Consider the following 23,568-nt stretch of genomic DNA (forward strand, 5'->3'; position numbering starts at 1 on the left):
CACAATAAGACACTGGCTTGTGCCCTCTTGCGGCTACATTGGGATTCATATTTCTATTGTACCTTAAAAATAATTACTATCCAAGAGTGTATAACGATGTGGAACAGTCTTGCACAGCTAGGAGAGCTTTTTGCCTTTTAAGGAGGGCTATTTGCACTAGTGGACATAGTCAAAGATACCATTGGCCATGACTGAATTTCCTCTATCGGTGTCAATAAAGGTAGGTCCTGTCTTAAATTGGCGTCATTCAGTTTTATTGTGCTGGGTTTGCAGTAATAAATGACATGATAATAAAAAAACAGTCTGGGTGGGTTTCTTCACAAAGCGTTACCTGGTCTAGAGAGAAGAGAACCTAAGAGGCAGCTTGAGCTACTGTTCACTTGTAGTACTGACAGCACCTTTGTCACATAACCAGTGTATTTTTATGTGTGACATTCATCAGATCAATTATTCAACATTATCCATATCAAATTTAAATAGGATAATGATGAACTCATTGCTTCACCTCAGTTTTCTGTTTCTGCCACAAGTAATAATGGAGCCATTCTGTTTGATACATCATGTAGGAACACTGTTTCTCTCATCTTTTCTTTATTATCCCATATTGTCTTCTGTTTGGGATGTAAAGAGAACAATTGCAACACCTCTCGATGTAAATCATTGCTACACCACAGTGGCAACAGGACACTATTAGTGGAGAATCCCAAAGAGTACATTGAACTTTTGTTGGCACTAGTGAGATTTTAAACACCTTAGTGTATCTAACATAACTCGTGGGGGTTTGTCTGATTCAGCTAAATGATTACAATTTCTAAGACAATGACGGTACTGCCTTAAGCAACCAACCTCTGTTCAAACACAGTAACGGATGTCTTTCAAGGAAAGAAAGATGACAAACTTTAAGTAGTATTTCAGATGAACATTAACTTCCAGAGTCTGGCAGACATGTACAGTAACTCCCAGTGGTGTGATAACATCGCCAATGTTTGACTATCAGAAGGTAAGGTGGCTGACACGTACATTTGTTTTCTGGACCATTTTTTCCGAAAAAAAGAGCAGACGGGTAGAAGTCAATAGGCTTGTGAAATTCCCGTCCCCCAGAATAAACAAACATCTCTCTCATTTGAATATGTAATCACCAAACTCAGACATTAAAAGTTTTCAACCAGTTCATACATTGAATTTTGACAGACGTTCATACCCTAATCCACTTCCAGATATTAGCCTTTTACCCTAGAGTATAACCATGTTTACATTCTTCCTAGGAACACAAGGTTTGTTAACATCATGGATAGTCAAAACTAGACGTTGACCTTGCCAGTGTTCTCTACAAGAATATGATTATCATATTCACCTCTTTCAGCAGACAGTGTTTATACAAGAATTAACCAGTTTGTTGCAGACACTTTAACAGTTTTACATGGTATTATATTGTCAAAAGATATCAACATGCTCTTTAAAGTCTCTAATTTAATGTTATCCCATGTTATCACAAATCTGTGTTTTTTGGGGGTTTTTTTGTTTTTTGTTTGTTCATTAGTCCATGTTTCTGACATTGATGATGATTTTTTCAACTGTTCCATGTAATACTTGACTTGTCCAAAATTGTAGAGCTCCCAATATTGAAGTGATTCTGTTGTACAGATCTTTGGTGTAGTAACAATTCTTGTCCGTCTTTATTGCTTATATTTCACCAACTCCTCTGCACTCCTGATCACCATTGTTTTCATCTGCTCTGGAGAAAGCCCCTTTGTTTTGATGAAGATCCTGCAGTTGTTCGTCCAGGTGTTGTCGATCAGCCCATTCTTCTTCAGTTGTCGAGCTTTTTTAGCGATATCAGCATTCTTTTTAGTAAGATATAATTACTCTGTGGGGGGAAGAGGTTACTGTCGAGATTTAAATCCCATGGCTTCAAATAAAAATAGAGGCAGACTATTTCTATTTAAGAAACGAATGCCATTAATGTGCTTCTTTTTCATTGAAACTCAATTCTTCACAAATGCAATATTAAGCTGCCCGCCTCTCTACCTCCCCCCACAGCATGCCCACAGGCCCTCTGTGTGTGTGTTAAGGGCCTGTACACACTATATATACATATGCATGTGATTAACTAACTGTGCGCTAGAGAATGCCAATAATTTCCCTACGGGGATCATGATAATACATTTATAATTCCATGCTGATATCCCAGTTAACATGGTCCAGTTATTCTAGTTATTCTGGGTAAATAATAATTTAAAAAAACGACACAGAAAGTAGGCCTAAACTTGGTTTCCTGTATTTAGTTCAGCTGAACATTGAGAGAAGCTTTCTGGAAACCAGCTGAAAGAGGATAGTTAGAGAAAAGGCCAACTCTGACAATGTTTAAAATCACTTGGCGCTTAAGGTTAGTACACGACGTGAAATGTCCTGATTGTGATGAGTCAAGCCAACACTCTGTCTCTGTCTCTGTCTCTGTCTGTCTCTCTCTCTCTCTCTCTCTCTCTCTCTCTCTCTCTCTCTCTCTCTATCCCTCCCTCCCTCCCTCCCTCCCTCTCTCTCTCTCTCTCTCTCTCTCTCTCTCTCTCTCTCTCTCTCTCTCTCTTTCTCTCTCTCTCTCTCTCTCTCTCTCTCTCTCTCTCTCTCTCTCTCTCTCTCTCTCTCTTTCTTCCTTTCTCCATGTGCAGTATGTTCTCCATCTGCGTAGGTTCTGGAAATTTCTCATGCATAGCCTGTTAAATTTATAATGGAAACGATTGTGTCATTAGTTTAGCTTAGCCTCTGTTATGTCATTTTTATGATAATTGAAAGTATCAAGTGACAGATACTGTTCGACTGGACAATAGCCTAGCCTGTCAACTAAAAAATCTGATATGACGCGCAACATTTCCAGGACTAGCATCTTGGCAATTTTTGCCTTTCTTCTCATCATTATGGGGTGAGTAGCAAATCTTCATCACAACATACATGGAGTAATGTACAGCAATTAGGAAAACAAAATATAGAATTTAAACAGCTATTTTTAATTTGAAATGATATTTATTATGAATTTAAACATTTCTACATATAGCTCATGAAGTTTATCTTACCGGGGTTTAACCAGGATGGTACCAGGATGTTCAATTATTGATATGAACACTCCCAACAATCAGTTTTTCTGGTTCACTTGTTGCTGTATGTTTTCACAGGGTAGTCTATATCTACACAGGATACAGTATTTCATCTGTGAGGTAAAGTTTCCATAGCAGAACATGAAGAACAATAAACCATTTTATCTGTTTACTTTACTCGGACATATCTATCGTGTGTCACAGGTCACTTTGGCCTTTGACCCAAGTTAATGTAAAACATACTCAATGTCAACAAAAAATGAATACAAAATTTTTTTCACAACATTTTTACATACATGGATGTACAGCCATTTCTACTCATACCTCATATCCAAAAACGTCAGAGTAGCAGCCCACAAGCTACAGTCAGCAAGAGAAGAAAACATTTTGTATCTGTAAGCTCTAACTTCACCCAAAAAGAGGAGTAAAGTCATGTGTTGTGTTCACATTATCTTTGATGAATCCCTCACTAGTCCATTCTGTCAAATTATTTAGTTTTTTTCATTGTCCATTTCATCAGTTCAATCTTGTCATATTTCTCATCACCATTGTGTTCTCGTTTGAAGTTTCTGCCGACCGCTGGATGGTAATTCTGAGCCAGAGGTGAGTCACGTGACGGAAGCAGAGAGGGATGTCATGACAGCAGTTTGCACAGAAAACAGCAGCTGGACGACGAGAAGCCTAGAAATGAAACCTGGGTGAGAATCTATTTCATTTTTGACTCACAGAAATGAACCCTCGCTCAAATACGGTTACCAAACTTCCTATAACTCCTGACCTGTTAAAGAATAATCCTCATCAAGTCATAAAAGTCAAGGCAGTAAAGCAGGTAAAGAAGATTTATTTTCTGGTCCCATTTGGTTTTACAATACCAACAAAGTTAGGCTTCTTGTTCCGCCCCAGCAATGCTGTGCCCCGGCTGGTTGGACTTTGAGCTTTATCTTTGATCAAACTGATGTGCACACATGAGGTTAAATACAAAGTGTGGCATTTTATACATAACTTTTGTGGTTAGTTCATTTATCTAATTTCTCGATCTGCTTATATATCCCGTCACTGAAGGCATGCTGCATTCCCAGTTGCATCTGACCTTCTAGTTTGTTTTTGTCTAATGGGTCATCACAGTTGTATTTAATATATGTAATCCTTTACTTTATGTGTTTTCTATATATTATTGAATCTTATTGTCCAGAAGTTACTCTTTTGTGAATTTAGATGAATATCATTTAATATTTTCTCTTGTTTTTCAGAGTGAAGTACGCTCAACCAAGCACACAGAAAGGGTAAGGTAGTAAAGTATATTACAAACTGTTGATTGTGGCCTTGTACTCTGTGCCATCAATTGAACCATGACATCATGCACGGCAGTAAATGGCTCAAAGCAATAAAAATGTTTGATCTGACAGAATTGGATTCATCCATCATAACAAAAAACTATATAAGCAGAACTATCAACAAATTTTACATTTCTGCATTTATGTTTACTGGAATGAAAAGAAAATGTCTAGCATATTTGTATCAAGATGGATCCAAGCACAATTCAGTTTTTGGTGCTACTTTGATTTAAAAAAAAAAAAGAGGGGGGGGGGGTTTGAGCGTGCCAGGGCCAAATGTAGATTGGATAGATGTTACATGCTGCTAAGTCTTCTTTGGGTCATTGCAGGTTATGGTCCAGAATTTTACGTGTGTTAAATATGTCATTTGACTATCAATCAGTCAATCAATCAATCAATCAATCAAACAATCAATCAATCAAGTTGTATTTTGGTAGCACTTCTCACAGAGAACAAAAAATAAGAACAGTAGACTAGATGTAGACTGTAAATGAAAACTGTGGGCATGTCCTTCAGCTTGCCCGAAACGATATTCACGACAGTTTTACACAGCAAGCTAAGACAGAGGAGTTCAAGGTAAAGGATAGGCTGACAGATTAAGTTAGACTGGAATTACTATGGATCATGATGTTCACAGATGACATTGCAATCAGTGAAAGCAGGGAGCAGATGGAGGAACATTTAGAAAGGTCCCGGTATGCATGAAGAGGAGGGGAATGAAGAAAAAAGGAAAACAGAATATTTGTGCATAAATGAAAGGAGTGGTGATGGAAGAATGAGGCTACAGGGAGAAGAAATACCGAAGGTGTAGGACTTTAAATACTTGGGTCAACAGTTCAGAGCAAAGGTGAGTGTGGTAAGGAGGTGACCAGGTTGGATAGGATCAGAAAGTAGTTCATCAGAGGAACAGCCAATCTGAGATGTTTTAGAGTCAAAGTTAGAGAGAGCAGACTACATTGGTTTGGATATGTCCAGACGTGAGATTGTGAGGATATTGGTAAAAGCGTGTTTAAGATGTAGCCACCAGACAAGTTGGCAAGAGGAAGACCAATGAGGTGTATGGATGTAGTAGGGAAAGACACGAGGGCAGTTGGTGTTAGAGAGGAGGATGCAGAAGACAGGCTGACATGGAAAAGGATGGTACACTGTGGGAACCCCTAACAGGACAAGACGAAAGGAAAAGAAGAAGGTTTTTTTTGATTTTTGCATTTTTAATCACATTCAAACATTTTACAATTTTACATTAGATGAAAGCACTAAAGTGCTTCAGAAGAAGATGTTTTTGCAAAAACACTTCAATCACATTCAGAACATTTTACAATTTTTCATTCGATGAAAGTACTAAAGAAGAAGAAGAAGAACAACAACAACAACAAAAGTGAACAAAAAAAAAACATTTATTCTCAATGCTGAATTATGTCATCTATGCCAGCCTTCTTGAGATCACTTGGATCAGCCGAGGATATATCAGCGAACGTTTAATCCATCTTGATGAAGCCGATGTCTTGAGCGTATTGCCTGAAGCACTGATGGCACATGTTGAGCCCGTATTTACGAATCAGACCGTGTCTGTTCGAGCAATAAAAAAAAGAAGATTTGATTTTTAAAATTACAATTATTTATTCATAAAAGTCAAATTACAAGATGATCACATTGACACAAAATCCAAAAGAGATTCACACAAAAAGGAATTCACATCAAAAACGAACATTACTGTGTGTTTCCTGAATGAAGAAACCTAACATTTATCAAACTAAAAACAGAGGCTCGTGTCTCCTTGTTGAATATGCTCCATTCATAGTCAAAGTACAGGAAAAGACTTTTCTCACGAAGGGGACAGAAGGGACACTGGCTTGACACAGCAGGGTTATAAACAGAGATGGGTCAGGTCCATTTCCCGTCATCCTGTTGGCCCAGGTAGTGGGTGCTCTGTTACACAGGTTTTTCTTGTTGATCACTTTTACACATTGTTTGTACAGTATTTTTTTGTTGGCCGTGTGCAGGCTGATCTGTCATTCATCTCAGACGAGAGGACCCTCCAGTTCTCCAAACAGGGGACTGATGTGGACCTCTGGGAAAGGATCTTTGCTGTCTGGTACAGTCCCTGTACTATAGTCCAGGAGGAGGCTTCTCTCCCTCCCGGAGAGTCTTTGCCTCCACAGTTGTAGCACCCTCTGAGCCACCCTGGTGGACTGGATGTTCAGCAGGGAGCTCACAGCCTGGGCATCCGCCAGCGCAGGCCCGGCGTTGTCCACCAGCTGCTGGAGGGTCAGGGTCCTGGTTCTGCAAAGGGCTGCTTTTAAATAGGGCCCATGACTTAAAAACACCATGATAAAAAGGAGGCAAACCGTTTAACTTTAGAAACTTGGAGTCCATTAAAAACAGTGCAGCATCCAGGTCCAAGTTACTCACTCATCTGAATATGCAGCTGGCCACCTCTCTCCACGTCAGATCCGCTGGTCCGGTCAGAAACCGCTGGATGAACTGTAATCTGAACGTGGCTGTTCTGCTAGCCAGGTGGATGAGGCCCTGTCCCCCCTCCTCTCTTGACAAAAACAACACTCCTTGAGGCACCCAATGCAGCCCATCCCAGAAAAAGTTAACAAGTTTGGTCTGGATTTGGGCTAGAAACCCTGATGGGGGGTCCATACAGGCCAAGCGGTGCCACAGCTGTGAGGCCACCAGAAGAAGAATAAGAAGAAGAATTTAAGACGCAAATTTGAATGAGGGACAACCCTAAAGTCGTGCCTCTCATTCAGTATGCATAGATACAAACAAACTATAACGTGTTTGGTATGGAAAACCATTTTTTATTCGATCTCCAGCTCAAAAGGGCCAGTGTTCACCATCTAGTGGTCAAAATTGAGCATTGCATTTGAACTGTCTCAAATTGACATATAATCTACAATAATAATAATAATAATAATAATAATAATAATAATACACGCTGGCACAGTGGGTAGCGCTGTCGCCTCACAACACGGCGGACCCGGGTTCGAGTCCCGCTCTGTGCGGAGTTCGCATGGTCTACGTGGGTTCTGTCCGGGTTCTCCGGCTTCCTCCCACCTCCAAAAGCATGCGCTTCAGGTTGACTGGCCGGTCCCAAATTGCCCGTAGGAGTAAATGTGTGTGTGAGTGGTTGTATGTCTTTGTGTGGCTCTGCGGTGCACTGGCGTCGTGCCCGGAGTGTCCCCCGCCTCACGCCCTATGCCACTGGGATAGGCTCCAGCTCCCCGTGACCCGCTGTGACGGATATAGCGGTGGTAATATGAAAATGACTGACTGACTGAACAATAATACATCCCCGTGTCTGCATGGGTTTTCTGGGAGTTCTCCGGCTTCCTCCCACCTCCAAAAACATGCGCTTCAGGTTAGTGTGTGAGCGTACGCGTGCATGGTTGTCTGTCTTTGTGTGTGACTCGGTGGTGCACTGGCGTCGCACCCGAAGTTTGCCCCGCCTCACGCCCTAAAACAGCTGGGATAGGCTCCAGCTCTCCGTGACCCGCTACTGCAGATAAAGCGGTTCGGAAGATTAATGAATAAATAATAATAATAATAATAATAATTCACATTACTGTTTATTTTTATTTTAATCACGGGGTTCTCCCGCTTCTTCCCACCTCCAAAAACATGCGCTATAGGTTAATTGGCCTGTCCGAAATTGCCCTTAGGAGTGAGTGTCCTGGTTGTCTGTCTTTGTGTGTGGCTCCGTGGCGCACTGGTGTAATGTCTGGAGTGTCCCCCGCCTCATGCCCTATGCCAGCTGGGATAGGCTCCAGTTCCCATGTGACCCACTGCGGAGGATAAAGCTGAATAAAATGGATAGATGGATAGCAAATGACATGAAGCCGAGGAGGCATGTTGTTTATATCATAGGCTATACAATTGAAACCAACACCATGACACCTATCCCAATCTTGGATGACACAAGTGGGCCAATATTATACAGGAGGGGACGTATTTCATTTTCAAGCCCAAAAAGGGTGTAAAATTGTATTGCTGTTGCTTCTATAAACACACTCAAGATCCAAAACAAACAGTAGATTAGGAATGAGTCCAATTTAAACAAAGTAATATAAACATCTTCTTTTAATGCTTGCTTGCTGCTTTCTAAAAGGAATTGCCATAATGTAATAATAATCCTGAAAATGACATACAATTTAGTATTAAACATAGAAAGCCAAATTGGCAAAAATTTTATGTTACTTATGTTCGAATCCACCATTTCTTAATCTTCCTCAGACGCACGGATGTGAACTCAGTGACAAATTGGAACGCTCCTCTGGTTTGGGAGGGAACCTTTGACCCAGTGGTTATCGATGCAATCTACAAGAAGATGGACCCAAGAATCGCTGTGGTGGTGTTTGCTGTTGGGAAGTAGGCACAGACTCATTTGGCTTTATCCCCTGCTTAGCTGAATCTCAAATCTTGAAATCTTGTCCACTAACCCTGTTGTGAGGCTACTAATGTGACCCAACTGATTATCTGCCTGATGTTCTGGTATCATAACAGATACACGCGTTTCCTGAAAGGCTTCCTGGAATCTGGTGAAAAGTACTTTTTTGTTGACTTCAGGGTCACTTACTACGTCTTCACGGATAATGAAAAAGAGGTTCCACATGTGAGGCACTGTTTGTTAATATATATAGAATCACACAGAAATGTTAAACACTAAACACACCCCATTAATGCTGAAGGTGTCATTTGTTATTTATTTGTTTTATTTTCACTTTTAATTTTTCTGCTCAGATTAACCTGGGTAAAGGTCGGAAGATTTTAGTGGTTAGTGTCCCCAGTGCCAACCGCTGGCAGGATGTAGTGCTCGGCAGGATGAAATGGGCCACCATCTGTATTGACAAACAGGTAGGTTATATATAATCTGCTTCTCAAAAAAAAAATACACTCTGTTTTTTCATTTGATGGCAGTAGGAGGTGGTTAAAAAATGTCATAGCTGTGTTCTTAGTCAACATACAGTTGTTATAGAAAATAGACACCGCTCAATTGCTTTCAGATTCGTGACGAAGCGGATTATCTTTTTATGATGGACATCGACAGCATCTTTCACAACCGTTTTGGAGCAGAGTCGCTCAGTCAGCTGTCCGTCGTGCTTCATCGAGGATATTATAAGGTTTTACACTTTTTTGATTTCACAGATAAGCCACTTTATTCATTATGTTATGTAATGCTCTGATTTTTTTAATAAAGGAGGTTTTTGCTTTGCCTACTTTTCATTGATTGATATACTCTTGTAAACCATGTGTTGTGAAGATTTGTGGCTCACTTTTTATTCAGTTGCAGGTTTACCTTTCAGTTAATCCCGAACTGAATTCTCTTCCCCACCTTTTTTGTCAGAGTACAAAACGAGCAGATTTTCCATATGAACGTCGACCCTTGTCAAAGGCCTACATTCCTCTTGATGAAGGAGACTACTATTACACGGCTGCTGTCTGGGGTGGATACCTAGAAGACATGTACAAGCTAGTCAAGTAACCAAAACCAAATCATCTTCCAAGTTATTTTCATGTGAAGGACAGCATATTTTAGATTACAATATAGTAGAATTTAAAATTTAGACAATCAAAGAAAAACATTGTCTTTCAAATACCTCAATTTTTTGTTACAGAGGCTTTAATTTATATATTTTCTTACAGCATGCATAATGCTGTTGTTCAAGAACCTTATATAGTTTTAAAGGTTATTCCACTAATTTATTAGGTTTTTCATTATTCAATCTTAAAATAAATTGTTACTCTTACAACGTGATCTTAAATTTCTACTCCTTCTGTTTTTATCAGATACTGTTACATGCAGTCAGAGGAAGATGCCAAGAATAAGATTGAAGCTGTGTGGCAGGAGGAGAGTCATCTCAACAGGTACGGTATCACTATAATTCAGTCCCTATTTTAATATATCAACAAAACTAATACTAAAAATAAAATGTCAGTTATAAAGACAAACATTTTCATCAAGCAATTTCATTTTTAAAAGTTCCGTTAACACTGAAACAAAAAATTAGCTTTGAAAATAATTCAAAATATTCAAAATGTCATTTGATTTTTCAGCTAACTAATTCTCCATGTCTGTTTTGTTTTGTTTTACAATTTCCGCACTGTATATATCAGTGTCACTGGTTTTCAACCCTGTGATACTGTTTAAACTTTCACACAATGGTTTTAGGTGAGATTAAAGACTTCAAAATAATTGCCACATCACATGCTAGTGAGAAATGTTATACATATGTACTATTAAAACCTGCTGTAAAGCCTCACAGACCAGTCATCAGTACACACCCTCCACACAGCTTCCACGAGTTCTCCTGAAACCACCAAAGGCTTGTTTGCTGAGTTTGTTGCATTCCGCTGTTGTTCCTTTTTTCACATTTTAACTAACCGACAGAGTTGAAATTGATACTAAATAAATACAGTGTAACAAAGTGAATAGAGAAGGTAATGACAAAGTGTAAGATTGCAAACTAAAAACTGCAAAAATATTAAATATCAAAAATAAATGTGAAATATTTATTAATTCTTTTATATGAAATATTTTGTGATGTCCCCATTTTGTCATTCTGTTAAAGTTTTTGAGAGCGAAGAGTTTGCGTCTCGTGTTAAAACAACTACATTACTTCAAATGAAGAAGTTTAAATGAGTTTTTGCGTTACAGGTCAGGTTTAGTTTTCAGTATTTTTAATTTCAGTGCAAAGCTTCATTGTCTGTCTTCAAGCCACATAATTTTGTCTCTGTAATGCAGGTACCTGCTGTACAACAAACCAACCAAGGTGCTGTCTCCAGAATACCTTTGGTCCGACTATGATCGTGTGCCCTCAGACATTAAAGTCGTTAGGATATCCCAGCTTGTGAAGAATTATAAAGAAGTGCGACCCAATGGTGGACGATGATGTGAAGTCAGTGACATTCGTGGCATTATTACATGCTCAAAAAATAAGAACCAGGACTGTTGGTTTCTATGTCTGTATTTTGTATTATATAATTGAAGGGTTTGAAAAACAATTATTTTAATCTTGGTTGGTTGGTTGGTCGGTTGGTTGGTTGGTTGTTTGGTTGGTTGGTTGGAAGGTATCTGTTATCAACAATTTTTATGAACATAAACTTGCTGTATGACAGGAGCTCAATCTCCTCACTCAAGTTTTCATTCCAAAAGCCAGGATGTCAGAACTCTTTAACACACATTTTCTAAGAGACCAAAGTAGGATCTCAAATGTCTCTATGTTGTATTAATGTATAGGCATCCATAGAACTGTAAGGATTTTACAAAACGTTTCAGGGAATTTTCTTGTGTGCATAGTATTAAATGTTAAATACTAATGCAATCATATTTGACATTTAGTTTAATGCTTGAAGATGGTTGTTTGCTGGTTTGCTGTCTATGCTTTTTGTTTGCTTTTATCTTTACTGGGATAAATTATTGTGTGAGATTGTTTTTGTTTATACTGTATATTTATTTGCATTAATGTAAAAGTTGTTATTGTATCAATGAATGTATTTTATAAAATCTAACTTTTACAACTATTTACAGTGATTGTTAATATGTATGCATTACATAAAAGTGTCATTGTAGTATTTGGACATTTTCACTAGATCAAGTTGATCAAGTTATCAAGTTACACACGTAAGCTTTGTAAATACTTATCATATGTGAGTATACAGGCTATGTTTATTATTAGAAAACATAACACTATTGGTAAGTTATCCTGCAATATTCACAAAAAAGTACTGTAATAGATTGCTGTTACAAGAAACGAATGATTCACAATCACTGAAAGATAGGGACTACTATTGTGTTGATATGAGATTATGAAAAGCAAAATAATAATAATAAATTTACAAGAAACGTGCATACACATAGATTTATTATTGATCCTTATGTCCGAAAAAAAAACTAAACCATAATCTTTGCCCCACACCTGAATTACAAAAAATGCTAGTGAAAAAAGTGCGTTTTTAAATGTCAATGTCTTCCCATCATGAACGCCTCAACGTCATCAGCCCAAAGCAGCCTGTGACGTTGTCGTGTAATTGCGACAGTGTCGTAAACCGCGGTTGCGTTTGGGATTTTGACCAGTCGCCCTGTGAGCGTTCCTCAGTCGTCCTTCAACATACAGTACAAGTTATTTGGGTTTTTTTTTTACATATCTAAAATTGACACCAACCAAGCATTAAAATTATGGCAGGAACACTTGCAAGGAAAGCTATCGACTACGTAAAGAGCAAGGAGTTCAGGGAATATCTGATGAGGTCAGTATCGGTATTTTATAGCTATATTTTCAACTAGCATGAATGCTAAATTAGCTAGCCGGGTTACAAGTCATAACGAGGTGAGTTAACGTGACGGGCGGCTGAATTAGTCGTTATTTAACAAGAGCTTGTATTTTATTATTTATAGCATTGACATCTCTCATATTGTACTAATTTTCGTCTTCTGTGATCGTTTTCTGTCGTCAGTTTAGTTCCTGCCGTTTCCTCCAGTTAAACTTGTGTCTTCCAACGTTTGTTGGAAGAAGACTCTTATGACTTCATAGGAGTCTAAATGTAGACGTGAAACAATCTAGTGTGTTTACAATGGGTCACAACGTGTCATCCGCTCAGTTATGGTCGGTGGTGAAACAACAACTTTGTGTTGGTGCATTTTTAAAAATGTGGCCGGTCATAAATGTGTTTTTGACTCAAAAAAAAAATTGTTCAGATGTTGGTGTTCAGGATTTTTTTGTGCGTTTCCATGAATCGGCATCATGTTTCAAATAATATAGAGTAAAGGCTGAGTTGTGACCGTCACCTAAGGAGGGGGGCGTTTTTGTTTATATGTGACACAGAGAGAGATGGGTGTTTTATTGCCTTGCACACCATGTCAAGTGTTTCTTGGGGTTTCTGACAGTCTGTGAAATACAGCAATAAAGTTTATCAACTTATTTAATGAGTACTATAGTAAATGCTTGACTTTCTTGATGTAAAAACAAAGCACGATTATGCCATTTGCAGGACATTTGTTACATCCCGCTTCAAAGCGGTGATGTAATTGTCGGTGTTTGTCCGTACGTTTGTTTGTCCACTAAATATCTTCGCAACTGTTACAGATAGAAAGATTAAACAAAGAGCACATTACAGCAAAGGGGATGAAAATGAGATGATGACCTTGACCTTGAAAAAAACTAGGTCAAGGTCAAATTTGAAATTTTGTTCACTCAGGAACCAGATAACATAGAAAGATGAAGAAGGCCAGTGTAAGACCATAGATCAAGGCTACTCCTTTGATCAATGACAGTAAGTCAGAGCAGTAGCTATGATCTTTGGCCTATGCAAGTAGATCAGGGTAAAATTTTGGATTCAGGGGTGTCACGGGATGTTGCAGTCTGTGACTGCCTTGTTTTAATTGTACATGTACTCTAGTCTTTTGTGAACTGTGTAAACCAAACTAAATCAGCTCTTGTTTGATTTGCACAAATCAATTTGATGTTTTTTTCTTTTCTATGTTGACCTGGAAATAATCTGCAGCACGGTACGTACCTACTCTGTTTCGTTCTGTCTTATATTTTGGGCTTTCTGGTTGTGATTGTTTGTCTTTGATCTGTGCTCTACTGTACAGTAATTACAGTGTCTTTTTTACTGTGCATCATTTTCAAGTAGTTCTGTTTTTTTCTTGTATATTATGGATAGAAGTCTTGTTTGCAGGGATTTACAATATAGATGTTGCAAAGTATTCAAATGATAGCTATTGTGTGGTTACATTCTACTTTACAACCAATGAAGAGAGATAACCAAAGCTTATGAAGTTTATGGGATGATGCATATTTTGTCATTTTATATGTATGTGTACAGCATTTCTGGGGTCCAGTGGCCAACTGGGGTCTTCCTATAGCTGCCATCACTGATATGAAGAAGAGTCCTGAGATTATCAGTGGCAGAATGACCTTTGGTAAGACACACAGACGAATGAACATAGACACGCACATGCAGGGTGCACACTATGCCTTCATCGTTTTCAATTTTTTCAGGTTACGATTGTAGCTTGTTCACCACCTCAAGATTACGTAATAAGACATTCTTTATTCTTACACGTAGTTGTGTGTTTTTCTCTCCCAGCTCTGTCCTGTTATTCACTGCTCTTCATGAGGTTCGCCTACAAGGTGCAGCCACGCAATTGGCTGTTGTTTGCTTGCCATATAACCAATGAGAGTGCACAACTTGTTCAGGGAGCTCGTCTCATCAAATATAAGTAATCACTATTCTTTTATTTGTTTATAATTAAATGTGATTGTGAAATGATGTATCATGAAACATTGTACAAAGTTTTCCTGTGTTACTTTTAAACATTTCCTCAAACTTTCTGACTTGGTGCCAAAGTTAGCAGTTTTCAGTTACGTGGTCATTGGAGCAATCCTTATCTTTTTTTTAATCATAATTCCAGTGTGGTTTATTTGCAAGGCTGGAAGTAACTGAGAGGCCTAGCTCTTATATCACGGTGTTTACACTGTCATGAAACTTGCGTTTTCATAACAGGTTCATGTCATGTCATCTATGTTCCTTTTCTCACGTAGCGACAATAATGACTATTGATGATTTGTATAACATGAAACTCACATCGGCACATGATAAGATGATAAGATTTAAGATTTTGCTGTCATTATGTTGCATGGATTCAAACATTTTTGTATGCGCCTTGACCTTTTTTGTTGGTTTGTTTCAGAATGGAGAAGAAGACAAAATCTTAGGGGCACAATGAAGCAGATGCAGAATGGTCACTGCTGAGTGACACAATGCTGCTTCAACCATCCTAAACCTGAACATCTGAACATCCCATATAAACTATGGTATTCACACAATTTTAACCTGATCTTTCACTATTAATAATTATGTTTTAGTTGTTTTAGAATACAGATTGAAAAAAACAGATGTGTCCCTTCAAGAATAACGGCCAATTGTTGACTTTAGATTTTTGTTTCCTTTTATCTAGATTTCTGCAATATTATACACGGCAACAAAAAATTGTGAATGTATGCTAAGTTAATCAGCCTGATAAATGATTTGCAACATTGGATCCACCTGTGGGGTCACACTGAGACACTAGGCCAAAGCATCACCCTTCACATATCATGTAATTTCAGGTCTTCATCATTGATATTTTAATGCTTTCTTTCTTATTAGGTCACTGAAATATTACATCACCTAATTTGACTTTGGGCAGATAGCCCCACAGTATGACAGACTAACTCTTGCTGTTTTTTTCTACTACCCTGAAGCTAGGAATTGTGCTGTAAATGTAAGATGGAATTTGGCATGTTGTTCTTGTTGTAAAAAAATATCAGAGATATTTCAATACAATATATAGAAAGCGCCCCAAATACTGTATAAACCTGTAGAAGAAGATGAAATAGCCTACTGTAGGGAAACTGGACAGTTTCTGGAGGCAAGCTGCTTCTGTACTGTGTTGTCATGTGTAATTCACATTAATTTATTGTCACTGTATAGTGTACTTTAATTCTCCCTGATAAATGGGTTGATTCTTTTGGTTTGTAAAAATAAAAGTTTCACCATCTTGAACAGCAATATTGAGTGAGTAATTGCGGTGTGTGCAAGTGAGGGTATTGTTAGGATCATGTAATTTCTACGACATGAAGACATTTCTCCTTGGTACTGTTAACAAGGTCAATGGTTTGTATTTACACTCAACAATTCGCTCCGAAACCTAATACTCTTAACAAAGGAGGCTTTTCAAAGTCATTGAATACATCAGACATGGCACATCACCCTTTAATTAAAAACAGACTTAACATTAAGCAAATAGGAAAGAACATTTTCAAACCAGAGATGTGTGATTTAAATCCTTTTATTAGATGGAAATATCACAAAGTGAAAATACTTCTTTTAGTTCTGCAACAAATAATGCAGAATGAATTCTCATGGATTGTAAAATGGAAATACTGTATTAACATCAGCAGAACAAATGGAAATGTACATACTCTTCACTCTACAAACAAAGACTTGCAAAATAAACTGCTCTTGATTTATAATCTGAACATTTTTTGAATATTGCTTGGAAATGAAGTGTTGATAAGTGAAGTTACCAAGATATCATCAGAAATAATTAAATAGAACTGAAAATAGTTTTTTCTAGTTTAAAACTTGTATATGCCTGTGAATATGAAAACATATTCATTGAAAATCTACTCTTAATATCATGAAAATTGCATTTCTATGTAGTATGCATACTGTTTATAAGCTGATTTTGTTGGTGCATTTTATGATTTCCACTCAATAATCTAAATTTGCTGTAAAGTAAATGAACAACACAATGCATCATGGTTTATTCATCATGTTTCCTTTTTTAAAATTTTGTAACGCTTTCAAGTAACTACAATAATCACAGAAATAAAAGCAAATGAGAAGTCATTATATTTCCTCCTTGCACGTGGAGATTCAAAGTTTGAAATTCCAATTTGTTAGTTAAATTATGGTGAAAATGTTTTCTGTAATTCATTACTGATAGACGTGCAGTACTGTTTATTTATGGGGTGACAAAGGTGAAAAAGAAGTTCCTCTTTACTTCCAGTAGGTGGCGGTAAAAAACTAAAATTACAAAGTCGATGTCAAGCCGTAAACGAAGAAGAAATCCAACATGGCGTCCTCAAGCAGCGACGAGTGGAGAGCCATCTGCGACAAATTCACCAACGCCCAGTTTCTGAGTGATGTTGAATCAAGAAAAGACCCCAAAAATGACCCGTTCCGCTCCAAATATAAAGCCAGGGAGCTCCTTAGAGACATTTACAGCTCACTGAAGAGTTTCGATGCCGGTGAGGGTGACGAGGACTGCGGCGCTGAGAGCTGCGAACAACGGACGAGCGGGCCGCCGCCGGACGGTCAGCGGGACCATTTGTTCAAACGGGGATTCAGTGGCGACTCCCCGGCCGGGCTCAGAGCCGCAAAACTCGGGGCTGTGGAGTACTATCTCGGCGTCAACCATGTCGATACGGAGGAGTTGTCGGCCGGGGACGAGCATCTCATGAACTGCATGAAGCTGCTGGAGAGATGTCGGGCATCGCCGGAGAACGTGTCGCTGTTGATCCACGTCAGGGTAAGGGTGACCCGGTCTGGAGGGCTGTCGGTACCACCAGTACCACCATGCTAACAGCGTGTCACACATTGACAATCAATAATCAATCAATGGAAATGGCCTGTGGCAACACAGACCTCTCTTCTTTCATTTTAAACTTATAAAGATTTGTCAGATTTATTCACACTCCATCAGAACCATCAGGTGATTATCAGAACATAGAAATCTAGAAAATTACCAATATTCCTGATTTTACTGCAACAGGATAGTAGATGATCCTGTTCACATGATCAATGTCGGTGTTGTCAGAACCAGCTGGGCATACTTTGGGCAAGCCGGGATGAAACCGAGACGGCTCAAGGGTTCCTGGAAATGGCAGAATTCATCTACCAGCATTACATGAAGGAGGTATGGCTGTTGGAAATCACTCAATTAATTGATGATGGAGCAGTAGAGACGGTAGCACAGCCTGAACTGACTGGTTACAAGACCAAAAAATAAAATAATTTTTTTTTAAAAAGCCAGATTGTTGAGCCAAATTAATCAACCTTTTGTTTTTCATGTTTTGACATTTTTTCTGTTCAGGATGGAAGTCCTCCCACTGATATGACAGAGTATTTTACAACGGAGGAAAAGCTTCTAACGCATCAGGAAAGGATTAAGAGGTACTTTCTCTATAACGAACCACATGTACAGAATTACATCTGTTCATATTGACACTGCTATCCCAGGGTTGTACGTGACGTGGCTCCAACTTTCTCTTCTCAGGTTTGAGTTTGCCTACACACATACCATGTACTATCTTGCTCAAGTATATAAAAACCTCGGTGAGTCTGATCTTGTTTCAGTCAAACAAGAGTAAGGATAATATACTCTTCTTTATTCGTGTAAATGTGCTACTTGAATAATAAACACGTAAATGAGAATTTCTCTATAAACTGTTTAAAATCCACTTGCATCCTATGATGATCTCTTGAATAATATTTGTTTTGGAAGTAATGTTAATATATATTTTTGTTTGATTATTCATGTGACTGTTTTTAAGGTGAAACTGAACGTGCTGCTACTTACTGCCACAGTACACTGCAGAGACAGCTGCAGTTAAATCAGTTCAATCCAATGGAGTGGGCTCTGAATGCTGCCACGCTGTCTCAGTATTACATCACTAAGGTAGGATATGGATGTCTTTAAAGGAGCAGTGTGGGTAACAGAGTTCACAACCTGGGAAATTATGAATGCTTTAAAGTATTTTGTTGTTAACATTGTTTTAAGGCTTGATATGGAGTCAGATATATAAATAAGTAAATAAATCATTTAATAATCCCTGTAGGGAAATTAATTTTTTTCCCCACCCTAAATATTCACACACTTTTAATAAACGTTTAAAAAATAGAGGTGACGTGATGATAAGTTGCCCACGGGTGTGAATGGCCTTGTAATAAACTGATTAATGGACACATGAGATAATGAACGGCTTTCACGGTAGTTTGCTTATGATTCAATTGCGGTTGTATGTGTGTTTGATTTTAAGGGCCGATACATGGAGGGGAGACATTGCCTGTCAGCGGCTACTGTCATCTCAGCTTTGGCAGGAGAGATTCCTTCTGAGGCCGCAGCACAGGAAAGTAAGCATTTAGTCTTTAATATCAAAATAAAATACCACTTAGCTCTTTTGTGTAGCTGTTAATATTATGTATCAAAATATGCCTTGAGTTTTGTGGCCAGTCTCTATCCTCAGTCATTTCCCCTCTTCCTCATGCAGATTCCTTCCGTCTCTCTCCTTCCCATTACATCCCTGTAAAAAAAAAAGTCTCTTTCTCCTTTCACATCTTACTATCAGCTTCTCAATCTTTTTGTCCCAGGTGAGACTGAGAGTGAACGCAGAGAACAGCTGACTCAGAAAAGAGCAGAGATTGCACGATGTTGGATCAAATACTGCTTGAACCTCTTGCAGGATGCTAAGAAACTGCTAGAGGTAGTGCAAGGTTTTATGTTCACTTGCTGTGAATATTGATAAATTCTTTGCAGTCAAGTAAAAATCACTTTTCTCTGTGACCAGGACAACATTGGTGAGCTGGATACTGATCGTCAAGAGGAGTTGAAGAGAGCCAGAAGACAAGAGGAAGAGGAGGAAGAGAAGGGAAGGAAGAGTGCTCTATTGTTCGGCTCTGAAGATACCTTTGACTCCATTGCAAGCCTGGAAGAGAAGGTCTTTATACACTTTTTACATGAGGTTGAATTGATCATTGCGGATTGTTGTAGTTGAGAGTGTCTTTGTAGTAGATGAGATCAAACTTTTGCCTTTCTGTTTTGTAGGTACGCTGTTTAATCCCCCTGGACTTTCCTGAAGCCAGAGATGTATTTCTGGTGGGACAAAATTATGTCAAACAGGTACGAGCGACACACATTTCAACACAACAAGCATACACACACTGACAGTTGCCGACAGTGACACTCTCCATGTTTTTCCTCCCTTACAGGCCAAGGAATACTTCCAGATGGACGGCTATGTGACAGACCACGTAGAGATCTTGCAGGATCACAGCGCTCTGTTCCGGAACCTGGCGTTCTTTGAAGAGGATATGGAACGGCGCTGCAAAATGCACAAACGAAGAATTGACATGCTGGAACCCATCTGCAATGGTGCTTCACATGTTTGTCCTCTTTGAATATTTTCATAAGATAGAAGACACTTTGTAACATAATATATGCTTTCATTTTAAGTTTAATATTCGCTGTGTGATATACCCATTACAGGACTAATTTTTTGTGTATTTTTTTATCATTTTTATTTGTTTATTAGATGTGTGTTTTATCCTTTTTACTGATGGGACACCTAATTCTTAATTTCTCTGTATGTCTTCACACAATGCCTCATGAAGGCTTTCTGACAACAGATGAAACAATAAGAGCTTCCATGTGTTGTGGTGTAATTGATTGAGTTTGAATTTTTCTGACTATATTTTCTTGTACAGATTTAAACTCCCAGTACTACCTGTTGCTCCGAAGACAGATGATGTTTGAGTTGGCTGAGACCTACAATGAAATGATGGATTTAAAGCTGACATTGGCCAACAGACAAGCGGATACACAATCTCTGGATAACCACACTATCAAGAAATTCAATCACCTCTGCTCTTCCTCCATCAAGTGTGTGTTTGTGTGTGTTTGTGTATTGATGAAGGCACACATCTATCTATGCATCGACACATATTTAATCAAAATTAAATTGAAATCCTTTGTTCTCCTCTCCAGATACTTCCAGATGTTTCTAGATTCTTTGTGTTCTCCAGAGGGAAAGTTTCCGGAGCACCTGCAGGAAGAGGTGCTCAGACCGGCTCTGGTGGCTCGCTTCAGAGTTGCCCGACTCCAAAGCCAGCTGATCTGTCCCCTGATTTCAGATCAGCTCGCCAACCTAAACAAGTCTTTGGAAGATTACAAGTATGTTGATGTTTTCTTCTCATGCATTCAGACAATTCCTGGATTACATATTGAAAGATGTTCTCTCAGCAGAACTTCTCAGTATAACGACATAACAGTAATAGATTGTTGGTAACGTAAAAGTGTAGGAAATAAGAATAAATGAAAGTTGATGATTGCATTAGAAAGGATGTTGTTGCAAATAGATCAAATCAGTGGAATAAGGAGTGAAGTCTGTCTTTACTGTATAATCTGTTGATAATCACTGTCCTCTTCCTCATTTTGTGTAGATATGTGGCACAGTATTGTGAGGCTCACCCTGAGGCAGCTTCTGCTGTGGAGACGGAACTGGAGCTGAGTAAAGAAATGGTTGGCCTGCTGCCTCTCAAAATCAACCGCCTCAAAGCAAGAATGGCTGCAAACAACTGAAGGACGCCACTGTTCACCAACCGTTTTCTTGCTTTCCTGGTTGCTCATGACGGGCGGTCGAAGCCGTATGAAGCTGTAGGTTTTTTATTTTGCTGTTGAAATAAGATCTGATGTTTTTGAGCTAGTATTTTTCAGCAGTATAGTTGAACTTGGAGCGTCCCTTCATCCGAGACACTACAACATGTCTGTGATTATTCTCAAAAGTGCATAAAAGACTCTTTCTGCTCCATTTCATGAAAATGATATTGTTTGATGTGCTACAGTTAAATAATGTATGCCTTTCCAAAAAATGTAAAATATTTCTGCTGTCACTTAATTACGAATGTACTGTAATCATCCTATGTCACTGTCGGCTAGTGTGTATTATTGTCAGGGCCTTTCTTTAAATTTCATTAGATTCCCAATGAAATGTTAAACATATTATAATGTATATACCTTAACTTATCGCTGTGTCAGTTTGTCTATTAGTCAATTGGTCTCTTATAGTCTCATCAATACATTTTAGAAGTTGTTAAGTTACCAAACTGAGGTGAATTGAAGGTCATCCTGAATCAATAGACATCAATAATGGGGTATTCTTTTATTTTAAATAGTTAATTTCATTCACCGCTGCAAATATCAGCCATCTATGGCATCCATTTAAATGACACCTTTTAATCGATGTCTATCCCCAACAATTGGAAAAACTCCTTCACAGACTTCTGCCTGTTTAAATTGTTGGTGTTTTTGGGGTTTTTTAGTTTTGCTGTTGTCATGGAGCAATTAGGATCTTCTAACACATGGCATGCTGTACAAATGTACTCCTCTGTAGTAGAAAAATGTGACAACTGAAGTTTAATTCGCATACCAAATCAAATACTGTGTAACGACACTTTATTGATCCCTCAGTGGGGAAATTATCTTTTTCTCTCATGCATATATATACAGTATATATACTGTAAATATACTGTATATATGAAATATAGTCCATTAAAGATGAAAATCATCTGGTTTATATTCATTTTCTGATGTTATCCATACTTGTTTTCATTTAATGTAGCTTATTTTCTGTGAATAGTATCAGTTGTGATTACAAGTAAAAGATTAATACCCCTGTATTTTCCGAGTATAATAACAAAGACCAGGTACAGACCATAACTGAGTGAACTGTCAGAAACAACCATTCCTGTGGTATTAACTATATTGTACTGTACATCTAAATTTGCACGATGCTGCCGAAGTCCAGCTTGTTTTATTCCTGTCTCGAAGGAATCAAGTGTCAAATTGTGTTATGTGCTGTAAATATTGTATGTAATGACAAAAATTAATAAATGCAAGTATCTATACAGAAATGTGAAAACATTTTGAAAGAACAAGCTGCTTCATTTTAATATTCCTTTAATACGTTATTTTATATAGACAATGATGATGTTGTGTTCTTGTGCAATCATACAACACTCATTGTGACAAACGGCTGCATTGAAATTTCCATCAGTGTTCAGGTCATGAAGGAAGACGGACAATTTGTTTTCAACACAAACATTCCATGTTGAGTGACTGTGAAATCATCAAAATCAGCCCATTGGTGATGAAGGCTGTGCTTTATTTGGCTCTTCCTCTCCAAAAACTACTCATCACATTTGGCATACTGTCTTCATTATCATTACTGTCAATTCCAACTTTGGTCGGCTCTGCAGCATCCCAAATATATTTGGCAGTCTTTGTTTTTATGTCTGGTTTATGACCCAGATCTGGATCCAGTTGTTAAGTGATAGGATTTCATGTCTGGGTGTTTTTAATTATGATCTGCCCAACATTTTTTTTATTGAACTGACAAAACACTACCAAAAAAGGTAATACCCTATGTCGTAATGTAGAAGACAGTGATCATGAGTACAAATCTCTGGCCCAGGTCTCACCGTGTAATGAAAAACTGAACAACTTTTCAGGTCTTCGCAGGAAAACAGCACATTTTGGTAAACACAAAGTCTTCAGACTCTGGATTTATGAAAGGGAAATACGAAGAAAGAAAGAAGAAGTAGGTTTTTGTCCCTCATCAGTATTAGCACTTCATGTTGTGTGTGTTTGTGAATGGTCATGTGTACTTGAGTTTGGGAGGGCTAGCGCGTCATTTCCTGCAGGAAAATGATTTTTTTTTAAAAAGAACCCTCATTTGACCACTTCCTGCAGCACTGTGCTGATGTCTTGAACAAATCTCTTTCTCTCCCACTCATTTTCTGATGCACCCTTT

At 38.3% G+C, this 23,568-nt stretch overlaps 3 protein-coding genes across 5 annotated transcripts; all 3 read left to right on the top strand.

The window, feature by feature from the left end:
• The first annotated feature begins 1,501 nt into the window (after positions 1-1,501).
• Positions 1,502-16,449, top strand: mpc1 (mitochondrial pyruvate carrier 1). Of its 2 annotated transcripts, XM_068314265.1 has the most exons (5): positions 1,502-1,511; positions 12,563-12,683; positions 14,258-14,354; positions 14,522-14,654; positions 15,126-16,449. In XM_068314265.1, exons 2-5 carry the CDS (start codon positions 12,609-12,611, stop codon positions 15,148-15,150), a joined length of 330 nt encoding a protein of 109 aa, XP_068170366.1. In that variant the 5' UTR covers positions 1,502-1,511; positions 12,563-12,608; the 3' UTR covers positions 15,151-16,449. The 2 variants fall into 2 exon arrangements, with proteins under 2 accessions (XP_068170366.1, XP_068170365.1); XM_068314264.1 differs by lacking the exon at positions 1,502-1,511 and having other exon boundaries at positions 12,495-12,683.
• LOC137596661 (globoside alpha-1,3-N-acetylgalactosaminyltransferase 1-like) lies at positions 2,698-11,869 on the top strand. Of its 2 annotated transcripts, XM_068317358.1 has the most exons (11): positions 2,698-2,917; positions 3,168-3,209; positions 3,656-3,787; positions 4,340-4,372; positions 8,666-8,800; positions 8,936-9,044; positions 9,173-9,286; positions 9,436-9,552; positions 9,777-9,910; positions 10,220-10,297; positions 11,175-11,869. In XM_068317358.1, the coding sequence occupies exons 1-11, from the start codon at positions 2,853-2,855 to the stop codon at positions 11,320-11,322; spliced, it is 1,107 nt and encodes a 368-aa protein (XP_068173459.1). In that variant the 5' UTR covers positions 2,698-2,852; the 3' UTR covers positions 11,323-11,869. The 2 variants fall into 2 exon arrangements, with proteins under 2 accessions (XP_068173459.1, XP_068173467.1); XM_068317366.1 differs by lacking the exon at positions 3,168-3,209.
• Positions 16,450-16,567: 118 nt separating the features above from the next.
• On the top strand, positions 16,568-22,667 carry kifbp (kinesin family binding protein). The gene is made up of 13 exons (XM_068314263.1): positions 16,568-17,510; positions 17,799-17,897; positions 18,075-18,154; positions 18,258-18,316; positions 18,535-18,659; positions 19,021-19,114; positions 19,352-19,464; positions 19,549-19,698; positions 19,806-19,880; positions 19,970-20,132; positions 20,465-20,639; positions 20,745-20,930; positions 21,200-22,667. Exons 1-13 carry the CDS (start codon positions 17,055-17,057, stop codon positions 21,336-21,338), a joined length of 1,914 nt encoding a protein of 637 aa, XP_068170364.1. The 5' UTR covers positions 16,568-17,054; the 3' UTR covers positions 21,339-22,667.
• Positions 22,668-23,568: the final 901 nt, after the last annotated feature.

This window comes from Antennarius striatus, chromosome 1 (assembly GCF_040054535.1).
Source record: "Antennarius striatus isolate MH-2024 chromosome 1, ASM4005453v1, whole genome shotgun sequence".
Classification (NCBI taxonomy): Eukaryota; Metazoa; Chordata; class Actinopteri; order Lophiiformes; family Antennariidae; genus Antennarius; species Antennarius striatus.

Bases quoted from the DNA above. Each gene is read 5' to 3' on its own strand.
- kifbp (XM_068314263.1), top strand. From the start codon at position 17,055: ATGGCGTCCTCAAGCAGCGACGAGTGGAGAGCCATCTGCGACAAATTC. The intron at 20,133-20,464 runs GTGCTTCACATG...TTTCTTGTACAG, and splicing joins GCTGGAACCCATCTGCAATG to ATTTAAACTCCCAGTACTAC. The intron at 20,931-21,199 runs GTATGTTGATGT...CATTTTGTGTAG, and splicing joins AAGTCTTTGGAAGATTACAA to ATATGTGGCACAGTATTGTG.
- mpc1 (XM_068314265.1), top strand. From the start codon at position 12,609: ATGGCAGGAACACTTGCAAGGAAAGCTATCGACTACGTAAAGAGCAAG. The intron at 14,355-14,521 runs GTAAGACACACA...TTTCTCTCCCAG, and splicing joins CAGTGGCAGAATGACCTTTG to CTCTGTCCTGTTATTCACTG. The intron at 14,655-15,125 runs GTAATCACTATT...GGTTTGTTTCAG, and splicing joins GCTCGTCTCATCAAATATAA to AATGGAGAAGAAGACAAAAT.
- LOC137596661 (XM_068317358.1), top strand. From the start codon at position 2,853: ATGACGCGCAACATTTCCAGGACTAGCATCTTGGCAATTTTTGCCTTT. The intron at 3,788-4,339 runs GTGAGAATCTAT...CTTGTTTTTCAG, and splicing joins AGCCTAGAAATGAAACCTGG to AGTGAAGTACGCTCAACCAA. The intron at 9,911-10,219 runs GTAACCAAAACC...TGTTTTTATCAG, and splicing joins GACATGTACAAGCTAGTCAA to ATACTGTTACATGCAGTCAG.